A 22,880-nucleotide genomic window follows, 5' to 3' on the forward strand; every position below is an offset into this window, starting at 1 on the left:
CAAATTTATTTACTATAAATTATCCCACTGTTTGAGCTGCTGGGTAGATAAAGGCAAGGTTAGATGACAAAAATCGCCATTTATATCAAGGGTCATATATTTAATCACAATTAACATAATCCCATTAATTTTAAGGGGACCAGAGTTCTCCTAAATCATTCTGGATCCAAGCTAATGCATTCAGAAATTAGTAGGTACAGTTCCATACCTATTTTGGAACTCCCACAATGTGTCAGTTCATTTTTATCACCCAAAAGGTCTTCTACCCCAGATTCTTCTAAAGGAATGCTTTACCTCTTTATTCCTCAGGCTGTATATGAGGGGGTTCAAAATGGGACCAATAACAGTATAGAAAAGGGAGAGAAATTTGTCAGTGTTTGGTGAGTAAGTGGAATTGGGCTTCAAATATGTAATACAAGCAGAACCATAGAACAAGGTCACCACAATGAGGTGTGAAGAGCAGGTGGAGAAGGTCTTCTTCCGACCTTCAGAGGACGAGATCTTCAAAATGCTTGTAATAATGCCAGCATAAGACATCAAGATCAGGATAAAAGGCAAAGTCACAAAAATCATAGCCACTACAAAGACTGCAATTTCAACCCTTGAGGTGTCCCCACAAGCCAATTTCAGCAAAGGAGGGATGTCACAAAAGAAGTGGTTGATCACATTGGAGCCACAGTAGGAGACAGTAAACACCATGCTGGTGTGTCCAAAGGACATAAAAAACCCACTTAGCCAAGATGCCACAGCTAAAGTAATATAAACTTTTTGGCTCATCAGGACATGGTAGTGTAAGGGCTTACAAATGGCAACATATCGATCATAGGCCATTGAGGCCAAAAGGAAACATTCTGACCCACCAAGGAAGAATACAAAGTAGGTCTGCAGAGCACATCCGATGAAGGAGATGGATTTATTTCCAGAAAGGAGGTTTGCCAGCATCTTAGGGACATTGACTGATGTGTAGCAGATCTCCAAAAAAGACAGGTTTCTTAGGAAGAAATACATAGGGGTGTGGAGGGCAGGGTCAGCCAACGTCAGAAGAATGATGAGAAGGTTTCCTGCCAGAGTGATGATATAGAGTACCAGGAAAGTGGAGAACAATGCACTTTGCAGGTTTGGATCATCAGAAAGACCCAGGAGGATGAATTTAGCTGGTGCTGTACTGTTTTGTAGAATGTATTCTTTTCTGTTCTGCATCCTGGAAAAAGAACATACAGAGCTGATAAATTTAGGATATTATTGCTTGGCTGTACACAATCTTTTTATATAGATTATATGTGGAACTCTGTTCAAGGACTGCCAGGCTGATCAGGGAATGATCCAAAGGCACATACTGGAGTGTTTAACTTCATTGGAATCAATTGGATTTAGAGGTGATCTTATAATAAAAATTCTAAATTATACCTACAGTTTCTGTGTCTTGTTCATATGGGGAGGTATAGTTTTAATAATCATTAAAGAGATTTTGCTGAACTATCCATCTATATAATCATCATTTTCTTTATTAAACATAGCAAGTGCTAACCTTTGGTAGAATTGTTCCTAAATAACATTATTAAAAGGCATCAAACTTGAAAAATAAACATTGTCCAAGAAATAATTTAGTATCATTCATGAGAAGGAATGTATAAAGTGTGTTCCTTCATAGTGAAACATGTCAAAGGCTACAAAAGAAAACAATCTGGTACTTACTGAAGCCCTGGAAGGTCACACCCAGATCTCTGTTCCTGACACCCTAGTTGCACTAGAGATTTCTCAGGCACAGATATAGAAGGTATACGCTGCTTTCAGTGTATTTGTCTCTTCACCATGTTTTATTCTGCCAGATTCTTTCCTCTGGGAGCTCTGCTCCAAGACAGATGACAATGAATAATTCACTGATCAGGCAGATTCATTAATGTAGCTATTCAGCTATGCACTGTGGTACTTCTTTTAAAATAATTTTAAAGCTCTTCATCCTTTGTTCTATGGGGCATATGATCGTGCAGACATAGAATTATAGAATTGTAGAGTTGGAAGGGACGTAAGGGTCAACAAGTCCAAGCCCCTGCATGGGGTGTGTGGGGTGTTTGAGGAGGGGTAGTACCTCTGTTGGTACAGACATGATTCTTCTGGGGTAGTTTGGTCCCCTTTGGTCCCCACCCTCCACTCAGCTGTTACCTGTGGCTCCCAGAAGCTGTCTTCTGGGACAACTCCTGCAGCTAAGCTGGTGTCAAATGTATTGCTGTTTCATCCTGACTACATCAGTGAGGTTCAGAAGGGGGTCTTGTCATCTGGGTAGCCCAGAACATCCATTCATTTCTGCCAATTCAGTGGTTTGATTGTCCTCTGAGACAGACTGATTCCAACAAATGTACTGTAATGGGAAAACACTTTCTTGACCACATTGAATAACCACCTGCAAACAAACAAGAATTAATGCTCAGTTCCCCATCATTTTCCAGTCACAAATCCGAGATTGTGTCCCTGGTCCCCCCCCCCCCCCGAACCCCAAATGCCAGAGCTTTCTCCATGAAAACCCACTCTTCCAGGCAGAATCAGAGCAAATGTCAATTGGGGTTTTCTGAGGTTTGACATTTGCTCCAATTCAACTTTAAAGAGTTGTTTTTATGAGAAAGCTCTGGAGGTGGTGGTGTGGAAGCATTCAGAAAAGAAGCTTTAAATTGCAGACAATGTCTGGAAAGTGTGGAGAAAAGGTAAGTGTGGATGATGCATAACCTTGCCACAAACTGTACAAAGAAATCTGTATGAATGCTCAATAAACAGGTAAATTAGAACTGACTTTAGTAGCAAGTTGGACCACTAAAATTCTTTTTTCCCCCAACAGAGAGATGTGTTTGATGATAGATAATGATAGATAGATCGATCGATAGATAGATGATAGATCGATAGAGAAAGGAAGGAAGGAAGGAAGGAAGGAAGGAAGGAAGGAAGGAAGGAAGGAAGGAAGAAATATGGCGGCCAAGAGGGCCAAAATGGAGCCCAGCACACTTCCACTGCGCATGCAGGCTGCCTGTGCCGATCACGGAAATGTCCTCCTGCCTCTTTGGCCGGTTTAGCAGAGCGAACACAGCGGTCCGAAGCGATTGCAGTGTGTGGGTAATAAATCAGAACACACACAAGCCGTTCTCTTATCTTCTACAGCCTTTAATCGTGTAGCATAACATCGTAAATTCCATTTCAGACACCCGGCGACAGTTCGCACATCTTTCCTCTCGCAGAGCGGACGAGAATAACACACACAGAGAAAACCACTCCCGTATGTGTCTTGCAGCCACGCCTCAAGATGTGAGACGTCACTCAGAACTCTTAACCCTGTAAGTTCTGAAACCCTTCACACCCCCTCTCGTCTTGCATCTTGAGGGGAACTGTGAACACCTATTTACAGACCTCTTTGAGTTCAACTCACCTCCCATTGCCTTTTGCCTTCCTCTGGCATCTGTCCCAGGCAACTGTTGAACCTCCTCAAACCTCCCAGATTCGCACTGTGCGAAACCAACCCACGCGCTAGTGACCTCAAACCTCTCAGGTGGAACCCCCTTTGTGGCGCGTGTTGACCGTCTGAGCACAAACTCAGGTGCTCCTCCTGACCCACTGGGGTCAGCAAGCGTGTCCTCTACATTAGAAGACTCCCCCTCTGACTTGCTGCGTCTTCGGGCCTTCTGCACTTTGCTAACAGGAGACGAAGGCTCACTCTTGGGCTCCCTTTTAACAGCCTGTGGAGACACCCAACCCTGTTCTTGACCCTGCTCAGAGACCTGGTCCTCAGCAACAGGCTCAGCCTCTGCCTCTACTTCCTCCTCAGAATCAGACAGACACTCTGAGAGAACGTCAGGACCATCATTGAGTCTTGACCAACCGTCCTGCTCACAGAACTCAGCATGCTTACTGATCAGAAGCTTGGTCTGATCACCCCCTGGGTATGCAAACTTCCACCCATTTGTCGCAGGTTCATACCCACAGAAGATCATTTTCTGGTACCTCGGACCACCTTCCTTCCGTTGAGCCGTTGGTATAGGCACCCAAGCCTTGGAACCAAACACACGGAAGAAATGCACCTGTGGCTTTTTCTGGTGCAACAGAAAAAACGGTGTGTCACCTATAACTTGGTTATAGGACCTGTTAAACGTAAAGCTGGCAGTTTTCCAAGCTTCACTCCAAAAGCTCTGAGGCAACCCAGAGTCACACAGTAGAACCCTGACAGCTTCAGCCAGTGTTTTACTCCTGTGCTCTGCCACGCCTCTCTCTTTTTTTTTTTTTTAAAGCAATTTATTAAGTTTTACAATAAAAATAGACATAATAAACAATGTAACATCAATCTTAACATATTTTCACATTTTCTTTGGACTTCCTCACACCTCCCGCTCCCATTTTCATCGTTAAAACATTTTGTCAGCAATTTATCATCTTGTTTAAATTCTTATGTCCCTTCTATATTTCATAATCATATAATTCTCAAAAGGAGCTAATTTTTCACAATCTTACATATTTTCTTAAAAAAGCTTCTGAATTTAGTGGTGCTCAATTGTTTTAGTCTAGCATCTTGTTTAAATTCTTATGTCCCTTCTATATTTCATAATCATATAATTCTCAAAACTTTTAATTTATATTGTTTCTGACCGACCTGAATTCCTTCCACCAACTGATCCCTTCTAATCATGTTCAATAGCACTTCCAGAACCGAAATAAATAACAAAGGGGAAATAGGGCAACCTTGTCGTGTCCCTTTTTCAATTTTAAACTCTTCCGTAACCACATTATTAACTATCAGTTTAGCTTTCTGTTCTGAATATATCGCCTCAATCCCATTTTCAAAACCCCGTCCCACTCCCATCTCTTTTAAATTTCCCATCATAAATTTCCAGGAGATATTGTCAAAGGCCTTCTCCGCATCTATAAAAATTAAAACTGCTTTTGTATTTATATCTGTTTGCAGAAGTTCCAAAATGTCAATAATGTTCCTTGTATTAGCAAACAGATATCTTCCTGGGAGAAAGCCAGCCTGGTCCTTATGAATTACTTCATTTAAAACTTTTTTAAATCTATTTGCCAAAATGTCTGCAAATATTTTGTAATCCACATTTAAGAGAGAGATGGGACGGTAGTTCTTAAGTTGTGTCTTTTCAGCTTCCGACTTTGGTATTAATGTGATAAATGCTTCCTTCCACGACTCCGGTGCCCTCCTCCCCTCCATAATTTCATTGCTGACCTCCATCAAAGGTTGTATCAAATAGTCTTTCAATGTCTTATAGTACTTGGAGGTCAGCCCATCTGGTCCTGGAGATTTGCCAAGTTGCATGTTCTGGATAGCTTGTTCGATCTCCTGTCGTGTTATTTTAGAATTCAGGATTGTCCTATTTTCTTGTGACAATTTAGATAATCCGTTTTTTGCCAAAAATTGTTTAATCTCAACATCATCTTGCGGCCCTTGGGTGTATAATTTTTTGAAGTATCTCTGGAAACACTTTCTAATGTCCACCGGGTTCTGGATGTTTTTTCCATCAACCTCTAAGTTTGTAACAGTGTTTAATCTTTGTCTTCTCTTCAACTGCCAAGCTAGCAGTTTTCCACATTTATTCGCCGACTCAAACGTTTTTTGTTTCATTAATTTAACCTTCCATTCAATTTCCTGATTTATCAGCTTAGAATATTGTGTTTGATAAAGTTTAATTTCTCTCAGAGTTGGCTGTGACTTCGGATTCACTCTTAATTTCTTCTCTAATTCTTTTATTTTATCCAAGATCTTATCTTTTTTCTCATTATGTGTTCTTTTCTTCACTGCATTCTGTTGTATCAAGAATCCCCTCATTACAGCTTTGCTTGCGTCCCAGATTATTCTTTTTTCCACCATATTATTCATGTTTATCTCAAAATAGTCCTTCAAAACTTTTTGGGCCTTCTTGGTAATTTCCTGATCTCTAAACAAATTGTCATTCATCTTCCATCTAAAGGATCCAGTTGGTAATAGTGTCATATCCATCTTTACTGCATTGTGGTCAGAGCAGGTCTTTGGGCAGATTTCCACTTTTCTAACCTTAGGTGCCAGGCCTCTAGAAATCCATATTTGGTCGATTCTTGTCCAGGTCAGTTGGGCTTCAGAGAAGAATGTTCCCTCTCTTCCTAGTGGGTTCTTTATCCTCCAAATATCAATCAAGTCCATATTGTCAGTCATTTCAAAAAAGGTTTTAGGTAGTCTGCCGTCTTTTGTAACATTTTGACTTTGTGACTTGTCCATGTTAGTTGATACGACCCCGTTCATATCTCCCATCATTATGATGTTGTTGTAGTCTAGATAATCCAGCATTGTCTCCTGCAACTTCTTGTAAAATTCCGATTTCCCTTCATTAGGTGCATAAATTCCTAATATCAGCAGTTTCTCTCCTTGATATTGTATCTCAATGGCCAAAATTCTTCCATGTTCATCTTTAAATAGGAATTTAGGTGACAGGCTCTCTTTTGCATATATCACTACGCCTCTCTTCTTAACTTTGTCCGAAGATACAAATTCCTGGCCCAATCTTTTATTTATTAACACTTTTCTGTGGAGCCTCGTCACATGTGTTTCTTGTAAACAAATAATGTCCAATTGTTCTTTTTTTAATATATGAAATATTTTCTTCCTTTTTTCCGGAATGTTACAGCCATTAATATTCCAGCTCAACAGTTGCAGAGACATCCTGAATTATCTGGTTATTTTTCAAGGGGTGGTATCTTCTCAGGGACTTCAGGTTCCACGGATGCTGATGTTGGTATTGGCGTTGCCTCAGGCCCAGAAGGTAGTTCAATTCTTTTTTGAAGGTCCTCTCCGTGTGTAGACAGGAATTTGTCTCTCTCTTCCAGTGTTCTAACTTTAACCTTTCTCCCTCTAAAGGTAAAAGATAATCCTTGAGGAAATTCCCACCTAAATGGAATTGCGTTGCTCCTTAGTAATTTAACAAGTTCAGAATAGGCGGTTCTAAGGTCAAGCAGTAGTCTTGGGATATCTTTATAAATTTCAATTCTTCTATCCAACACCTCCAGTGATTTTACAAAGTGTAGTCCCAGAATCTTATCCCTTTCCTCCTTTGATCTCAATGTTATCAAACAGTCTCTGGGCCTCTCCTTCTTTATGAATCTTCCAAGTCTGAAAGCTGACACAATTTTAAAGTCCTTTTCTTCCAAGTTCCAGAACTTGGAGAATTCTTTAGTCAAAAACTCAGTTAGATTTCCTTCTTCTGCCTCTTGTAGTGATCTAATCCTTAAGTTATTCTCACGGTTTCGCAGTTCTATCATCGAGAGATAAATCTGGTGTTCCCCAACTTGTTTAGTGAGTGGTCTTACCTCTTGCTCTAAATTTTCAAATCTTTGTCTGGTGTCCTCAGTCAATTTCCGATTTTCTGCTGAGGCCTCCGTTAGCTGTCCAATTGCTTGTGCATTCTGTGTCACTTGTGTGGTTAATTTATTTAAACATTCTGTATTTTTATCAATCTTTGCTGATTGGGCATCTGCTTTCTTGTCCAAAGCTTCCAATTTTTCAAAGATTTTATCTAGTATAGAAGCAGATGCTCCTGAGGCCATATCTTCCAATTGTAACTGCTCTGCTTCGCCCTCACCCTCCACTTCTGAGGGCAAAGCAGGCACAGATGATCTGCGTGTCTGTAAGGCTGAGGTTAGAGTTGTTAAAGTTGTTTGTTTAGCTCTCCCTCTTTTTCTTGTGCCACTCATTCCAACGTTATCTGTCAGTCAAGGTCACACTGAGTTGTTCCCATGGGAATGGAAAGGTCCAGAGCAAGCAAGCAAACAGCAAGGGAATCGAAAGTAAAAAGTGTATGTAAAATCACTGTTATAATCCAATCCTCTAGAGGGAGCTTAATCTATCTTTCAGAGTCTAAATTAATGTCCAAGAACCTTCAGATACAAATACTTAGCAGAGTTTATAAATGATTACCTTGTTGCAGACAGTGCTTATTTATCTCCAAAAAGAATGTTTCAAATTTAAAAGGTATCAATACCCTCAGATTGTTTCCAGTTCCAATATACAGTATCCAAATCTGCAGTACTGACAGCTCCCTTAGTACTCAGGCAGCTCCTGACTCTGGGTTTCACTTTTAAATTTGTAATCCAATAAGAGGAGGAAAGTCAAGTACAAATAGAAATCCCAAATCTTTAACTTGAAGTCTTTACTTTAAAATGCAAGTTCAAATAGATGCTTAGATCTGTAAAACTTAGAGTCTCTTTCTTTCAGCCTCCACTCCTCCAGCTAATTGCTTTTTTTCAAGTTCAATGGCTGCGGAAGACGGACTTCCTGCTTCCACGTCTCTCCACTCACAGCCAAGTTCAAGCCAATTTAAGTTTCCCTTTTAAAGTCTCAAATTTCGAGTGATTCAGTCTTTTACTCACAAATTAGTTGCTTTTTCTTCCGGATCCGTAATTTGGCAGGAAAAGGGATCAGCGCTCACCGACAGCAGCAGCGCGGCTTCGCTCCTCAGGCTGCGAAACAGCTCACAGCGCCGCAACCCCCCTACGCCTCTCTCCAGAGGATGCTCCTCTGCCACGCCTCTCTCCTGAGGAGACTTAGCACCCGTCACCTGGTGACGTATTCCCTTTTGCTTGAAAAACTCCTTCAGAGCAGACCCAGTAAACATTGACCCACGGTCGCTCTTGAACCCTTGCACCTTGGTGGAGAACCTCAGTTCCACCTCCACAACCCAATCTTTGATCAGTTGCGCCGCCTCGCCCTGCGTCTTCAGCGAGAAAGACCAACCGTTCTGACTAAAATCGTCTGTCAGCGTCAGCACAAACCTGGCCCCACCCAGACTCGGACACTCCATGGGTCCAAACAGGTCTGCGTGTACAAGCTCAAAAGCTTTTGTGGTTACCCTCTCCACCCTGGGATAACTGCACCTTTGTACCTTTGCCTTTCTGCATGCCTTGCACTCTAGGGATTTTCCACATGCTTTGAGTTTGCAACCCTTAGTGCAGCTGGGCAACTTCTGCACATCTTCCAAACTGCTGTGCGGCATTCTCTTGTGCCACAAATGAACACAAGAATCATGACTGGGAACACTAGCACACTGCGCCTGTGCTCTTCCGGCATTCCCCCCACCCTCCAGAGGTGTCTCCAGAACAAAGAGATTGTTCTTGCATTCCACGTTGACAAGTAGTCTCCCCCCTCTGGAAATGGAACAGACATTATTTTCAAAGCAAACCTTGTACCCTTCCTTTACAAGAGCAGGTACAGATAACAGACAACAATGCATCTATGGCACAACGTAGACTTCCAGCTCCGCCTGTAAAAAGGAAACATAAACATTTGCCACGTTAGACAATGGCCTTTGTGACCCATCAGCAAACTGAACAGTTTTCCCAGCTGAAACAGCCCTGCAGTTCCGCATCCCGACAGCAGGTGTCTCTCTAATCAGGTGATGGCTGGCTCCCGAATCGACTATCCAGCACATCACTGTGTCCTCACTGGAGTTGTCCTTCAGCGTTGCCATGGCCACAAACTTCTCGCTGCCCCTGTCCTTGGCAGCTTCCGTAGACGCAACTCTCTCAGTTGCCATGAAGACTGGACTTATCTCAGTGTTCTCACACAGCTCTGGAGCTCTTATCTTCCTCTGCTGCAGGTGGCTGACCTTGAACCCTCTAGCTCTATCCAGCTCCCCAGGCTTCGATTCACGACGCAAACGACTCTTGGCAGCCTTTGGAAAAAGAGGCGTCTCTGAGCTTTTACTGCTCACTGCCCCCCCACTTCTCACAGGGCTCCCAGCACTTTGCCTCTTTCCAGGCTTCTCACGCAGACACGTTGCAGCATCCACGCAGCTCTCAGACTCTGCAAAAGTAGCAGCAACAGCAATAGTGGCAGCAACAGTCCCTCCGCCCCCCTCAGGGGCCTCACAGCTTTTCCCAGCTGTGCACCGGCTTTCACGAAGGTGGCCAGCGCCATCTTGCCTCTCCTGTTTGGATGCAGCCACGTCCCGGCCCTTGCTTCCGACTCCAGCTTCACAAGCTTCTTGGAGTGCTAGCCAAGCAGCCTCTGGCTTCCTTGCACCCAGAACAACAGGCATCAGATCAGCACCCACGTTCTCAGCCAAAAACGCAAGCACACGCCTCTCAGCTTCACTTTGCTCTGCAACTGTCCCAGCTGCCTTCGGTGTCGGCTGGACAACCTCCCACAGCCGTTCTCTGACTAAAAACAACTCTGCTTGAAAGCTCCACTCCAACCACGTTTGGCTAGTCAGCTTCTGACATGGCAGCTTAAGCTCAAAGCCATGTTCCTGGGACTGAGCCATTTCCTCCCCCGGGGCTGAGCGTACTCACGGACCAGTAGCAGCTCCCTCCGGCTCCCGGTTTCAGCTTCTCCTCCCAGCGAGCTCCTTTCAGCTTCAAAGAAAGCAAAGCTCCAGCTGGCTCCAGCGTCTTCTCAACTGGCTTCCCCCACACACGGGACGTCTCCGCTGCAACAGCTTCAAAGCTTTGGCTAGCTTCCCATAACCTATGGCGGCCAAGAGGGCCAAAATGGAGCCCGGCACACTTCCACTGCGCATGCAGGCTGCCTGTGCCGATCACGGAAATGTCCTCCTGCCTCTTTGGCCGGTTTAGCAGAGCGAACACAGCGGTCAGAAGCGATTGCAGTGTGTGGGTAATAAATCAGAACACACACAAGCCGTTCTCTTATCTTCTACAGCCTTTAATCGTGTAGCATAACATCGTAAATTCCGTTTCAGACACCCGGCGACAGTTCGCACATCTTTCCTCTCGCAGAGCGGATGAGAATAACACACACAGAGAAAACCACTCCCGTATGTGTCTTGCAGTCACGCCTCAAGATGTGAGACGTCACTCAGAACTCTTAACCCTGTAAGTTCTGAAACCCTTCACAAGAAATTCTACATTGGCCTTTGAAACGGCTACAGGGGTGATTTTCATGAATAACTGAGACTAGGCTTGGTTTCACCAATAAAAGTTGTTGTTGGCAGCATGTGGCATACAGAGTACAGTGGTAAAAGGTACAGTGGTAGGAGTGGGGAGAACCTTTGTCCCTTTCTTTCCACCGCTGTCAGTCTGGGTGTAGGCCAGTTAAGCCAGAACTAGCAAGTAATCTCCTCCCCCCCACCTCCTTAACATGCTCTGCCCCCAAATGGGTGGTTTCAGAGGATCCAAGGCAGGTAATGAGGTGGGGAGACACAGAGGGCACCTAGCCTTCCTGGATCTTCTCTGACCCCAATTTAGCTTTCTCCTCTTTGGCAGACTCCAATCTTATCACATGTAGCATAACTCTAAAATGTTGTAGGCACATAAGTGAAAAATTCCCTTTGGGTCTGGCAGCAATACACACGATAATCGAGACAGTTATTTTGATGAAGTTTATTAAGAGCTAAGCAGAAAGTAAGAGGGCAAATGGAAGACAGAAAGTTGCTTCAACAAGATAAAAGAATAAAAAATCCACCCACAGGTTATCCCATTCCTGCCTATCATAGTATTATAGAATCGTAGAGTTGGAAGGGACACTGAGGGTTAACTGGTTCAACCTCCTGTAGTACCTATCTTACTGCAGCTACTTACAATCAGCCTTTGAGTCTCATTCTGTGCAAGTAACAGCATTGATTGGAGACCCTACAATAATTTTCCAATGAAAAGAGGGACATCTTCTTCTATTATTATTATTTTTTATTATTATATTTGGTGTTGTTGTTGTTGTTGTTGTTGTTGTTGTTGCTGCTGCTGCTGCTACTATCATTATAAATCCCCTGCCCATACGACTCAGTTGCCCCAGCCACTGTGGGTGGCTTCCAACATATATAAAAACTGAATAAAATGTTTAAAATCTCCCATATACAGGGCAACATTCAGATATCTTCTAATGGCTCTAGAGTTACTTCTCTATAGTTACTTACTTATTGGCTCGGGAGATGCCTAACTCCATACCTCCAACATTTCTCCAATGAAAATAGGGACATCCTAAGGAAAAGCGGGACATTCTGGGATCGAATCAGAAACTGAGACAGCTTCAGTAAATCCAGGACTATCCCTGTCAAAAAGGGAAATGTGGAGGGTCTATGATGGTCAAGTAATATGAGGGATGTTCATAGACAATGGGCTATATGAAAACAGTTCATTTCTAAGAGTTTTGATCCACGTAGATCTTGAATGATATCTGGCATTGTCCAGACAATCACAAGGCAGTCAGTAGCCAGGGGAATGCCAATCAATGCTAATTTAGACTCTGCAAATTTTGGAAATTAATGCAGAAAAAAGGTGGGTTTGGGGTTCTTTATACTAGCTGATTCAGACAAATGGAAACGCCTCTGGAACAGAAGCATGCTAGGAGAAGTCCAAAGAGAGGGAATTATTGCGTTTGAGTTCATGTGACAAAATGTGGGCAGTATCCCTGCATATAATTCTTTCCTGCCATTTAAAATCTAGTGCAGCATGATGGAATAGCATTTTTTAAAAAAACAAAAACAAAAACAAAAACCCACAGTTCTGGAATGCAGCAGCTATTGAAGTGCAAAAGGGATGTTAGAAATTGGGACAGAAGCACTAGTTTCATAACCGGCAAAACACATTCAATAAACCCCACATCTGAATGCAGCTTGGCAGAAGTTCCCTAGAGTTTCAGGAAAATTCTTTCTCAGCCCTCCTGGACTGAACGTGGGACCTTTTGCATACAAAGCTTGCAATCTACCCTTGGGCTCCGATGTTAATGGATGAAGGGACAGGAAACATTCTGACAGAGATATTGTTATATTAGGTTCCAAGCTTAATCGAGGATGATTCACACTTCCCCCAATAGTTTTCCATCTATTCCCCAACACAAATTGTTTAAGAGAAATCCTCAACTCTCGCAGAGATATCTTTTGGGGGATTTCTTGTGATTTCACTAGGAGGGAACCACAATCTTTCCTCACACAAATTTATTTACTATAAATTATTCCACTGTTTGAGTTGTTAGGTAGATACAGGCAAGGTTATATGAATTAAATACCAATTTAAATCAAGGGACATATATTAAAGCATAATTAACTTAATCCCATTAATTTTAAGGGGACTACAGTTCGACTAAATCATTCTGGATCCAAACTAATGCTTTCAGAAATTAGTAGGTACAAGTCCCTACCTGTTTTTAACTCCCACAATACAGATATGTCAGTTATGTCAGCCAAAAGGCTTTCTATTCCAGATTCTTTTAAAAGGCATGTTTTACCTCTTTATTCCTCAAGCTATATATGAGGGGGTTCAAAATGGGACCGATAATAGTATAGAAAAGGGAGAGAAATTTGCCAGTGTTTGGTGAGTAAGTGGAATTGGGCTTCAAATATGTAATACAAGCAGAACCATAGAACAAGGTCACCACAATGAGGTGTGAAGAGCAGGTGGAGAAGGTCTTCTTCCGACCTTCAGAGGACGAGATCTTCAAAATGCTTGTAATAATGCCAGCATAAGACATCAAGATCAGGATAAAAGGCAAAGTCACAAAAATCATAGCCACCACAAAGACTGCAATTTCAACCCTTGAGGTGTCCCCACAAGCCAATTTCAGCAAAGGAGGGATGTCACAAAAGAAGTGGTTGATCACATTGGAGCCACAGTAGGAGACAGTAAACACCATACTGGTGTGTCCAAAGGACATCAGAAACCCACTTAGCCAAGATGCCACAGCTAAAGTAATAGAAACTTTTTGGCTCATCAGGATGTGGTAGTGTAAGGGCTTACAAATGGCAACATATCGATCATAGGCCATTGAGGCCAAGAGGAAACATTCTGACCCACCGAAGAAGAAATCAAAGTAGGTCTGCAGAGCACATCCAATGAAGGAGATGGATTTATTTCCAGAAAGGAGGTTTGCCAGCATCTTAGGGATATTGACTGATGTGTAGCAGATCTCCAGAAAAGACAGGTTTCTTAGGAAGAAATACATGGGGGTGTGCAGGGCAGGGTAAGCCAATGTCAGAAGAATGATGAGAAGGTTTCCTGTCAGAGTGATGATATAAAGTGCCAGGAAAGTGAAGAATAATGCACTTTGCAGGTTTGGATCGTCAGAAAGACCCAGGAGGATGAACGTTGCTGGTGTTGTACTGTTTTGTACAATGTATTCTTTTCTGTTCTGCATCCTAGAAAGAGAACATAAGGAACTGATGAGTTTAGAGTAAGATTGTTTGGCTATACACAATCTTTTTATATAGATGATATGTGGAACTCTGTTCAATGACTGCCAGGCTCTATAATAATCATGTTCAATAATAATAATAATAATAATTTATTACGGCCGTAGGCCCATACAGATAAAAACAAGACATAAATAACAGCCTGTGCACGTGGGAAAAAACAGCCGCTAAAACACTACTATAACAATAAAATACTATAAGATGGAATGGCATACTACGCCTTAATTAGCTTGTGGTGCTCCTTGGCAACGCTTTTGGGTAAGGACAGCGACCAGGAACCTAGCCACTTTCAGGGTCGTATGGGTATCCTTATCCTGCAAGATTTGGGCAAGGTGGAATTTTGGTGGAGTACCCTCTAGTTTCTGTATGATTGATCCCAACAAATTTGCCCGTGGCACCTTGAATAAGGGGCAAGTGAACATAATGTGCTGAAGCGACTCCGGCGTCTCCTTATCACATTCGCACATGGCGGAGGCTTGGCCCTTTGAGAATCTATGTCTCAGGACATTGGAGGGAAAAACATTAAACCTCGCTTTGGTGAAGGCCAGCCTATGGGCAACAGTCGAAAGGGAGGAGAGGTATGATGGAACGCAGTAAGTTAAAGTGATACCAATGTTCTGGGGCGAACAAACACCTCCCCCAGCATATAATTTCGCTGTAAATCGATGTCATCCAGTCTTTGGCGGATCAGTCTTTGAGCAGTGATTTGATCTAGTTTTAGGGAATCTAAGGGAGAGATTCCATAGCTCAGGAGTTTGGCATGAATTCTACTGGTCCAAAGGCTGGAGAATTCATCTCGCCATAAGCATTGGGCAAGGTAATGGTCTGGTAATCTATGCCACAATGATAACCAATAGTTGAAGACTTGCTTCCACAGGCAAGTTTCTAAGGATGCGATCTTCAATTCTAGTCGCATGGCTGCGTTGCTTACGCACAGGGGGAGCATTAGGAGCCGACGTAGGAATTGGTTTTGCAGAGTCTCAAGAGGAGCAAGGTCTGTCATCACGGCCCAGAGCGGGGCAGCATAAGCAAGCACGGGAACCACTTTTGCCTTGAACACCTTTAGGGCCGAGGGAACATGCAAAGCTCCATCCGAAAAGAAAAATCGGAGGAGCGCATATGACAGAGTTTTGGCCTTGTTAAGTAGGTGTTGAATATGTGCTTTCCACCCCAAATTGTATTGAAAAATAACTCCTAGGTATTGAAATTTTAGGACTTGCTCTATTTTTGCTCCACCAAGCTTCCATTCGTATAATCTCCGACTTCTGGCGAAAATCAGAATCTTAGATTTAGCATGATTGATGGTTAATTGGTTGAGTTGACAATACGTGGCAAAGATCTTCAGAGCTCTGGTTAGTCCAACACGTGTATAAGATAGAATTACCGCGTCGTCCGCATATAAAAGGAGTGGACAGCGGTAATCCGCTAGTCTAGGCGCATGTGTACTTGGAGATGAGTTGACTAGGGGTGCTTGCATGTTGCTGATGAATAGATTGAATAGGCAGGGAGCCAATATACATCCTTGGCGCACTCCCTTGTTTATTGGTATCGAATTTGTGAGGTCGCCCGCAGGAGTAAGTCTCACTCTGGCAAGGGTACCTTCGTGGAGCTGACTTATAAGCCATAAGAGTCTTCTATCGATGCCCTGTTTCGCAAGTTTCTCCCAAAGAATATTTCTAGGAACGCTGTCAAAGGCTGCCTTAAGATCTAAGAAAGCAGCACACAGGTAGCCCCGGGGAGGGGAGGAGTACTTCCGTGCCAGATGGTAAAGAACTATCGCATGATCAGTTGTAGAGCGTTTAATTCTGAACCCTGCTTGTTCGTGGCCAATCTGGTTAGTCTCATCTACCCATCGCAATAGTTTCGTCAGCAAAAAGCTGGCATAAATTTTCCCTATGATCGAAAGGAGGCTGATGTTACGGTAATTTTCCGGCTCCATTGGAGAACCTTTTTTATGAATTGGTACTATAATGGCCTCCTTCCATATTTTGGGGATGAGACCAGAAGCGTTGATTGCGTCGAAGGTTTTGGCCAAGATGCCAGCCCACCATTTTGGGTGTAGTTTGATGGCTTCAGCAGGGATCAGGTCGGGCCCTGGGGCTTTGCCCGATTTCAGCTGGGCTATTAGCTTGGCTATTTCGTCAGGATCGGTGGGAGGCCAAATAGGTAGGTGGGAAAACAGATGCATCAGATGGTCGGAGGGAGCATCTGCCTGTGAGAAACATTTCTTCAGGAACAATTCCCATGTCGGTGCAGGGATGACTAATCATGTTCTTTATTAAACATAGCAAGTGCTAACCTTTGGTAGAATTGTTCCTAAATAAGATTATTAAAAGGCATCAAACTTGAAAAATAAACATTGTCCAAGAAATTATTTAGTATCATTCATGAGAAAGAATGTACAAAGTGTATTCCTTCAGAGTGAAACATGTCAAAGGCTTCAAAAGAAAACAATCTGGTACTTACTGAACACTGGAAGGTCACACCCAGCTATCTGTTCCTGACGCCCTAATTGCACTAGAGATTTCACAGCCACAGTTATAGAAGGTATACGCTGCTTTCAGTGTATTTGCCTCTTCACCATGTTTTATTCTGCCAGATTCTTCCCTCTGGGAGCTCTGCTCCAAGACAGATCACAATGAATTATTCACTGAGCAGGCAGATTCATTAATGTAGCTATTCAGTTATCCACTGTGATAGTTCTTTTAAAATAATTTTAAAGCCCTTCATCCTTCGTTCTATGGGGAATACGACCGTGCAGACTTAGAATTATAGAATTGTAGAGTTGGAAGGGACGTAAGGATCATCAAGTCCAAGCCCCTGCATGGGGTGTGTGGGGTGTTTGAGGAGGGGTAGTACCTCTGTTGTTACAGACATGATTCTTCTGGGGTATTTTGGTCCCCTTTGGTCCCCACCCTCCACTCAGCTGTTACCTGTGGCTCCCAGAAGCTGTCTTCTGGGACAACTCCTGCAGTTAAGCTGGTGTCAAATGTATTGCTGTTTCATCTCGACTACATCAGTGAGGTTGAGAAAGGGGTCTTGTCATCTGGGCAGGCCAGAATATCCATTCATTTCTGCCAATTCAGTGGTTTGATTGTCCTCTGAGACAGACTGATGCCAACAAATATACTGTAATGGGAAAACACTTTCTTGACCACATTGTATAACCTCCTGCAAACAAACAATAATTAATGCTCAGTTCCCCATCATTTTCCAGTCACAAATCCGAGATTGTGTCCTTGGTCTCTCCCCCCCCCCCATGCCAGAGCTTTCTCCATGAAAATCCACTCTTCCAGGCAGAATCAGAGCAAATGTCAATTCGGGTTTTCTGAGGTTTGACATTTGCTCCAATTCAACTTTAAAGAGTGTGTTTTTATGAGAAAGCTCTGGAGGTGTTGGTGTGGATGCATTCAGAAAAGAAGCTTTAAATTGCAGACAATGTCTGGAAAGCGTGGAGAAAAGGTAAGTGTGGATAATGCTTTACCTTGCCACAAACTGTACAAAGAAATCTGTATGAATGCACAATAAATAGGTAATTTAGAACTGACTTTACTAGCAAGCTGGACCACTATTTTTTTTCCAACAGAGAGATGTGTTTGATGATAGATGATAATGATGATAGATAGATTATAGATAGATAGAGAAAGGAAGGAAGGAAGGAAGGAAGGAAGGAAGAAAGAGAAAGAAAGAAAGAAAGAAAGAAAGAAAGAAAGAAAGAAAGAAAGAAAGAAAGAAATTCTACATTGGCTTTTGAAAGGGCTATAGGGGTAATTTTCATGAATGACTGAGACTAGGCTTGGTTTCACCAATAAAAGTTGTAGTTGGCAGCATGTGGCATACAAAGTACACTGGTAAAAGGTACAGTGGTAGGAGTGGGGAGAAGCTTTGTCCCTTTCTTTCCACTGCTGTCAGTCTGGGTGTAGGCCAGTTAAGCAGAACTAGAAAGTAATCTCCTCCCCCCCACCTCCTTAACATGCTCTGCCCCCAAATGGGTGGTTTCAAAGGATCCTAGGCTGGTAATGAGGAGAGGAGACACAGAGGGCACCTAGCTTTCCTGGATCTTCTCTGACCCCAATGTAGCTTTCTCCTACTTGGCAGACTCCAATCTCATCACATGTAGCATGACTCCAAAATGTTGTAGACACGGGGGGCCACTAGGGGCACATTGGAAGATGGCTGACAATACCATCTCTCCGACCCACACGGGGTAATTAAGAGGCTGTTATGGGAGTAGGCAGCCTCCCTTGTTGCCCCAAGGAAATGGGGAACACTGCCCTTGCCTGCTGTGCCCATAAATCACCCCCTAATTCGAATGAAGCGGGTGAGGGCACTAGGCAGAATGCCCCCGTGTGGACCTCGGCTCTCCTGGATGCTGTCTCTGATCGCGCACTAGCTGCAGCAATTTGGAATAATTAATTACAAAAGAAGCAAATGCGAGAGCCAGTGTGGTGTAGTGGTTAAGAGCGGTAGTCTCATAATCTGGGGAACCGGGTTTGAGTCTCCGCTCCTCCACATGCAGCTGCTGGGTGACCTTGGGCCAGTCACACTTCTTTGAAGTCTCTCAGCCCCACTCACCTCACAGAGTGTTTGTTGTGGGGGAGGAAGGGAAAGGAGAATGTTAGCCGCTTTGAGACTCCTTAAAGGGAGTGAAAGGCGGGATATCAAATCCAAACTCTTCTTCTTCTTCTTCTTCAAGTGAAGAAGGGGAGTGAAGTCTGCTAATTTAAGTGACCTCTGCGAAAGAAGACGACGAGTTGGAGAAACAGGAATATTTTACGATGAAGATACACCAAAGGCTGGTTATGCTGACAACGGGACTGAATGGGGGGGGGAACCTTTTTTACTTTCCTTCTATGTGATTTACAGGAATCCCTCCTCATTAGAATCGTCGGTTGAACTGACCCAAGCAGGTCTGTGTGGAGATAAACTTTAACCCAAAGTATGCTTTATGGAGATCGAGAAGCAATAAGAGCTTTTGGAATGGCGCAGCAATTAATTCGGAGTCGCCATCTTGCCAAAGGATTTATAGCCGGGAGGAGGAACGGACTTGTTTTCAGACTGCATTCCTGGTGAATCTCCTCAGAGGTTTTGAGAAAGGAGGCAGATTGGTGAAGATTAATGATGCTAAGACTGTTTTAATGTATGGAAGTGATGTTACATGGAAAACGTCTGGATATGGCTATTGGATAAAAAAAAAAAAAAAATCCACGCAGGATTACAAACTGTTCTAACCAGCTTGCGGAGACTATCAGAGGTCACAAAGAGAAAGGGAAAATATATGAAAATAACAACAAGAGATGTGGAAAAACAATAAGAAAGGACTGGATAGTACTGTGAACATCATAAGGTTAGATTTGTGGACATTAAAACAGCAGCAAGAAGCAAGAAGTTGATTGGATCCCCTTTGGAACTTGAAATATGGGTACCCCCAACAAAAATTTAAAATTCGGCTGTGTAATTTGGAATTTATGTAATTTGGTTTGATTTGTTGTGATTGGTCGGTTAATAAAAAATTATTCTTAAAAAAAAAATGTTGTAGACACACAAGTGAAAAATTCCCTTTTGGTCTGGCAACAATACACACGATAATCCATGCAGTTATTTTGATGAAGTTTATTAAGAGCTAAGCAGAAAGTAAGAGAGCAAATGGAGGACAGAAATTTGCTTCAACAAAATAAAATAAAAATAAGAAATCCACCCACAGGTTAACCCATGCCTGCCTATCATAGTATCATAGAATCATAGACTTGGAAGGGACCCTGAGGGTTAACTGGTTCAACCTCCCGTAGTACCTATCTTACTGTAGCTACTAACAATCAGCCTTTGGATCTCATTCTGTGCAAAGTAGCAGCATTGATTACAGACTCTCCAATATCTATCTAATGAAAAGAGGGACATCTTCTAGTATTATTATTTTCTTTAGCGTTGTTGTTGTTGCTGCTGCTGCTGCTTTCATTATAAATCTCCTTGCCATATGACTGGGTTGCCCCAGCCACTCTGGGTGGCTTCCAACATATAAAAAAACTGAATAAAATGTTTAAAAACTGCCCAATACAGGGCAACCTTCAGGCTCTATAGTTACTTAACTATAGTTGGCTCTATAGTTACTTATCTATAGTTACTTACTTATTGGCTCGGGAGATGCCTAACTCCATACCTCCAACATTTCTCCAATGAAAATAGGGACATCCTAAGGAAAACTGGGACATTCTGGGATCGAATCAGAAACTGAGACAGCTTCAGTAAATCCAGGACTATCCCTGTCAAAAAGGGAAATGTGGAGGGTCCATGATGGTCAAGTAATATGAGGGATGTTGAGAGACAATGGGCTATATGACAGCAGTTCACTTCTAAGAGTTTTGATCCAGGTAGGAATTGAATGATATCTGGCATTGTCCAGACAATCACAAGGCAGTCAGTAGCCAGGGGAATGCCAATCAATGCTAATTTAGACTCTGCAAATTTTGGAAATTAATGCAGAAAAAAGGTGGGTTTGGGGTTCTTTATACTAGCTGACTCAGACAAATGGAAACGCCTCTGGAACAGAAGCATGCTAGGAGAAGTCCAAAGAGAGGGAATTATTGCGTTTGAGTTCATGTGACAAAATGTGGGCAGTATCCCTGCATATAATTCCTTCCTGCCATTTAAAATCTAGTGCAGCATGATGGAGTAGCATTTTTTTAAAACAAAAAACAAAAACAAAAACCCACAGTTCTGGAATGCAGCAGCTATTGAAGTGCAAAAGGGATGTTAGAAATTGGGACAGAAGCACTAGTTTCATAACCGGCAAAACACATTCAATAAACCCCACATCTGAATGCAGCTTGGCAGAAGTTCCCTAGAGTTTCAGGAAAAGTCTTTCTCAGCCCTGCCTGGACTGAACATGGGACCTTTTGCATACAAAGCTTGCAATCTACCCTTGGGCTCCGATGTTAATGGATGAAGGGGCAGGAAACATTCTGACAGAGATATTGTTATATTAGGTTCCAAGCTTAATCGAGGATGATTCACACTTCCCCCAATAGTTTTCCATCTATTCCCCAACACAAATTGTTTAAGAGAAATCCTCAACTCTCGCAGAGATATCTTTTGGGGGATTTTTGGTGATTTCACTAGGAGGGAACAAGAATCTTTCCTCACACAAATTTATTTGCTATAAATTATCCGACTGTTTGAGTTGTTAGGTAGATACAGGCAAGGTTAGATGACAAAAATTGCCATTTAAATCAAGCGACATATATTAAAGCAAAATTAACTTAATCCCTTTAATGTTAATTGGACCACAGGTCAACTAAATCATTCTGGATCCAAGTTAATGATTTCAGAAATTAGTAGGTACAAGTCCCTACCTGTTTTGGGACACCCTCAATACAGTTATGTATTTTTATCACCCAAAAGGCTTTCTATCCCAGATTCTTTTAAAGGCACGTTTTACCTCTTTATTCCTCAAGCTGTATATGAGGGGGTTCAAAATGGGACCGATAACAGTATAGAAAAGGGAGAGGAATTTGCCAGTGTTTGGTGAGTAAGTGGAATTGGGCTTCAAATATGTAATACAAGCAGAACCATAGAACAAGGTCACCACAATGAGGTGTGAAGAGCAGGTGGAGAAGGTCTTCTTCCGACCTTCAGAGGACGAGATCTTCAAAATGGTTGTTATAATGCCAGCATAAGACATCAAGATCAGGATAAAAGGCAAAGTCACAAAAATCATAGTGGCCACAAAGACTGAAATCTCAACCCCTGAGGTGTCCCCACAAGCCAATTTCAGCAAAGGAGGGATGTCACAAAAGAAGTGGTTGATCACATTGGAGCCACAATAGGAGACAGTAAACACCATGCTGGTGAGTCCAAAGGACATCAAAAACCCACTTAACCAAGATGCCACAGCTAAAGTAATATAAATATTTTCGCTCATCAGGACGGAGTAGTGTAAAGGCTTACAAATGGCAACATATCGATCATAGGCCATTGAGGCCAAGAGGAAACATTCTGACCCACCAAGGAAGAATACAAAGTAGGTCTGCAGAGCACATCCGATGAAGGAGATGGATTTATTTCCAGAAAGGAGGTTTGCCAGCATCTTAGGGACATTTACTGATGTGTAGCAGATCTCCAGAAAAGACAGGTTTCTTAGGAAGAAATACATGGGAGTGTGCAGGGCAGGGTCAGCAAATGTCAAAAGAAAGATGGGAAGGTTTCCTGCCAGAGTGATGATATAGAGTACCAGGAAAGTGGAGAACAATGCAGTTTGCAGGTTGGGATCATCAGAAAGACCCAGGAGGATGAATTTAGCTGGTGCTGTACTATTTTGTAGAATGCATTCTTTTCTGTTCTGCATCCTGGAAAGAGAACATAAAGAACTGATGAAGATAGAGTAAGATTGTTTGACTATGCAGAATCATTTTATGTAGATTATATACGGACTCCGTTCAATGACTACCAGGCTGTATAATAATCATTTTCTTTATTAAACATAGCAAGTGCTAACATTTGGCAGGATTGTTCCTAAATAACATTATTAAAAGGCATCAATTTAAAAAATAAACATTGTCCAAGAAATTATTTAGTATCATTCATGAGAAAGAATGTACAAAGTGTGTTCCTTCAGAGTGAAACATGTCAAAGGCTACAAAAGAAAACAATCTGGTACTTACTGAAGCCCTGGAAGGTCACACCCAGATCTCTGTTCCTGACACCCTAGTTGCACTAGAGATTTCTCAGGGACAG

The 22,880-nt window shown here is 42.6% G+C and overlaps 2 protein-coding genes across 3 annotated transcripts in view; both read right to left on the reverse strand.

The window, feature by feature from the left end:
• Positions 1-246: 246 nt before the first annotated feature.
• Positions 247-22,880, reverse strand: part of LOC308461507 (olfactory receptor 10A2-like) — a gene marked incomplete at its 3' end in the record, with an annotated part of 63,694 nt that continues 41,060 nt past the window's right edge. Inside the window, exons 1-2 of one of the 2 annotated variants that reach the window (XM_080978503.1) lie at positions 2,164-2,255; positions 247-1,201 (exon numbers count right to left, since the gene is read on the reverse strand). In XM_080978503.1, the coding sequence (XP_080834629.1) occupies positions 247-1,200 (954 nt within the window). In that variant the 5' untranslated portion in view covers position 1,201; positions 2,164-2,255. Of the gene's footprint in view, positions 1,202-2,163; positions 2,256-22,880 lie in introns of those variants that run through there. The other variant, XM_080978502.1, reaches the window with a different exon arrangement.
• Positions 13,172-22,491, reverse strand: LOC308461508 (olfactory receptor 10A7-like; the record flags this gene model as incomplete). Its single annotated transcript, XM_080978504.1, has 2 exons — positions 13,172-13,981; positions 22,378-22,491. 2 exons carry the CDS (start codon positions 22,489-22,491, stop codon positions 13,172-13,174), a joined length of 924 nt encoding a protein of 307 aa, XP_080834630.1.

Source organism: Podarcis pityusensis, assembly GCF_964106645.2.
Source record: "Podarcis pityusensis genome assembly, chromosome: 13".
In the NCBI taxonomy this organism is placed as follows: domain Eukaryota; kingdom Metazoa; phylum Chordata; class Lepidosauria; order Squamata; family Lacertidae; genus Podarcis; species Podarcis pityusensis.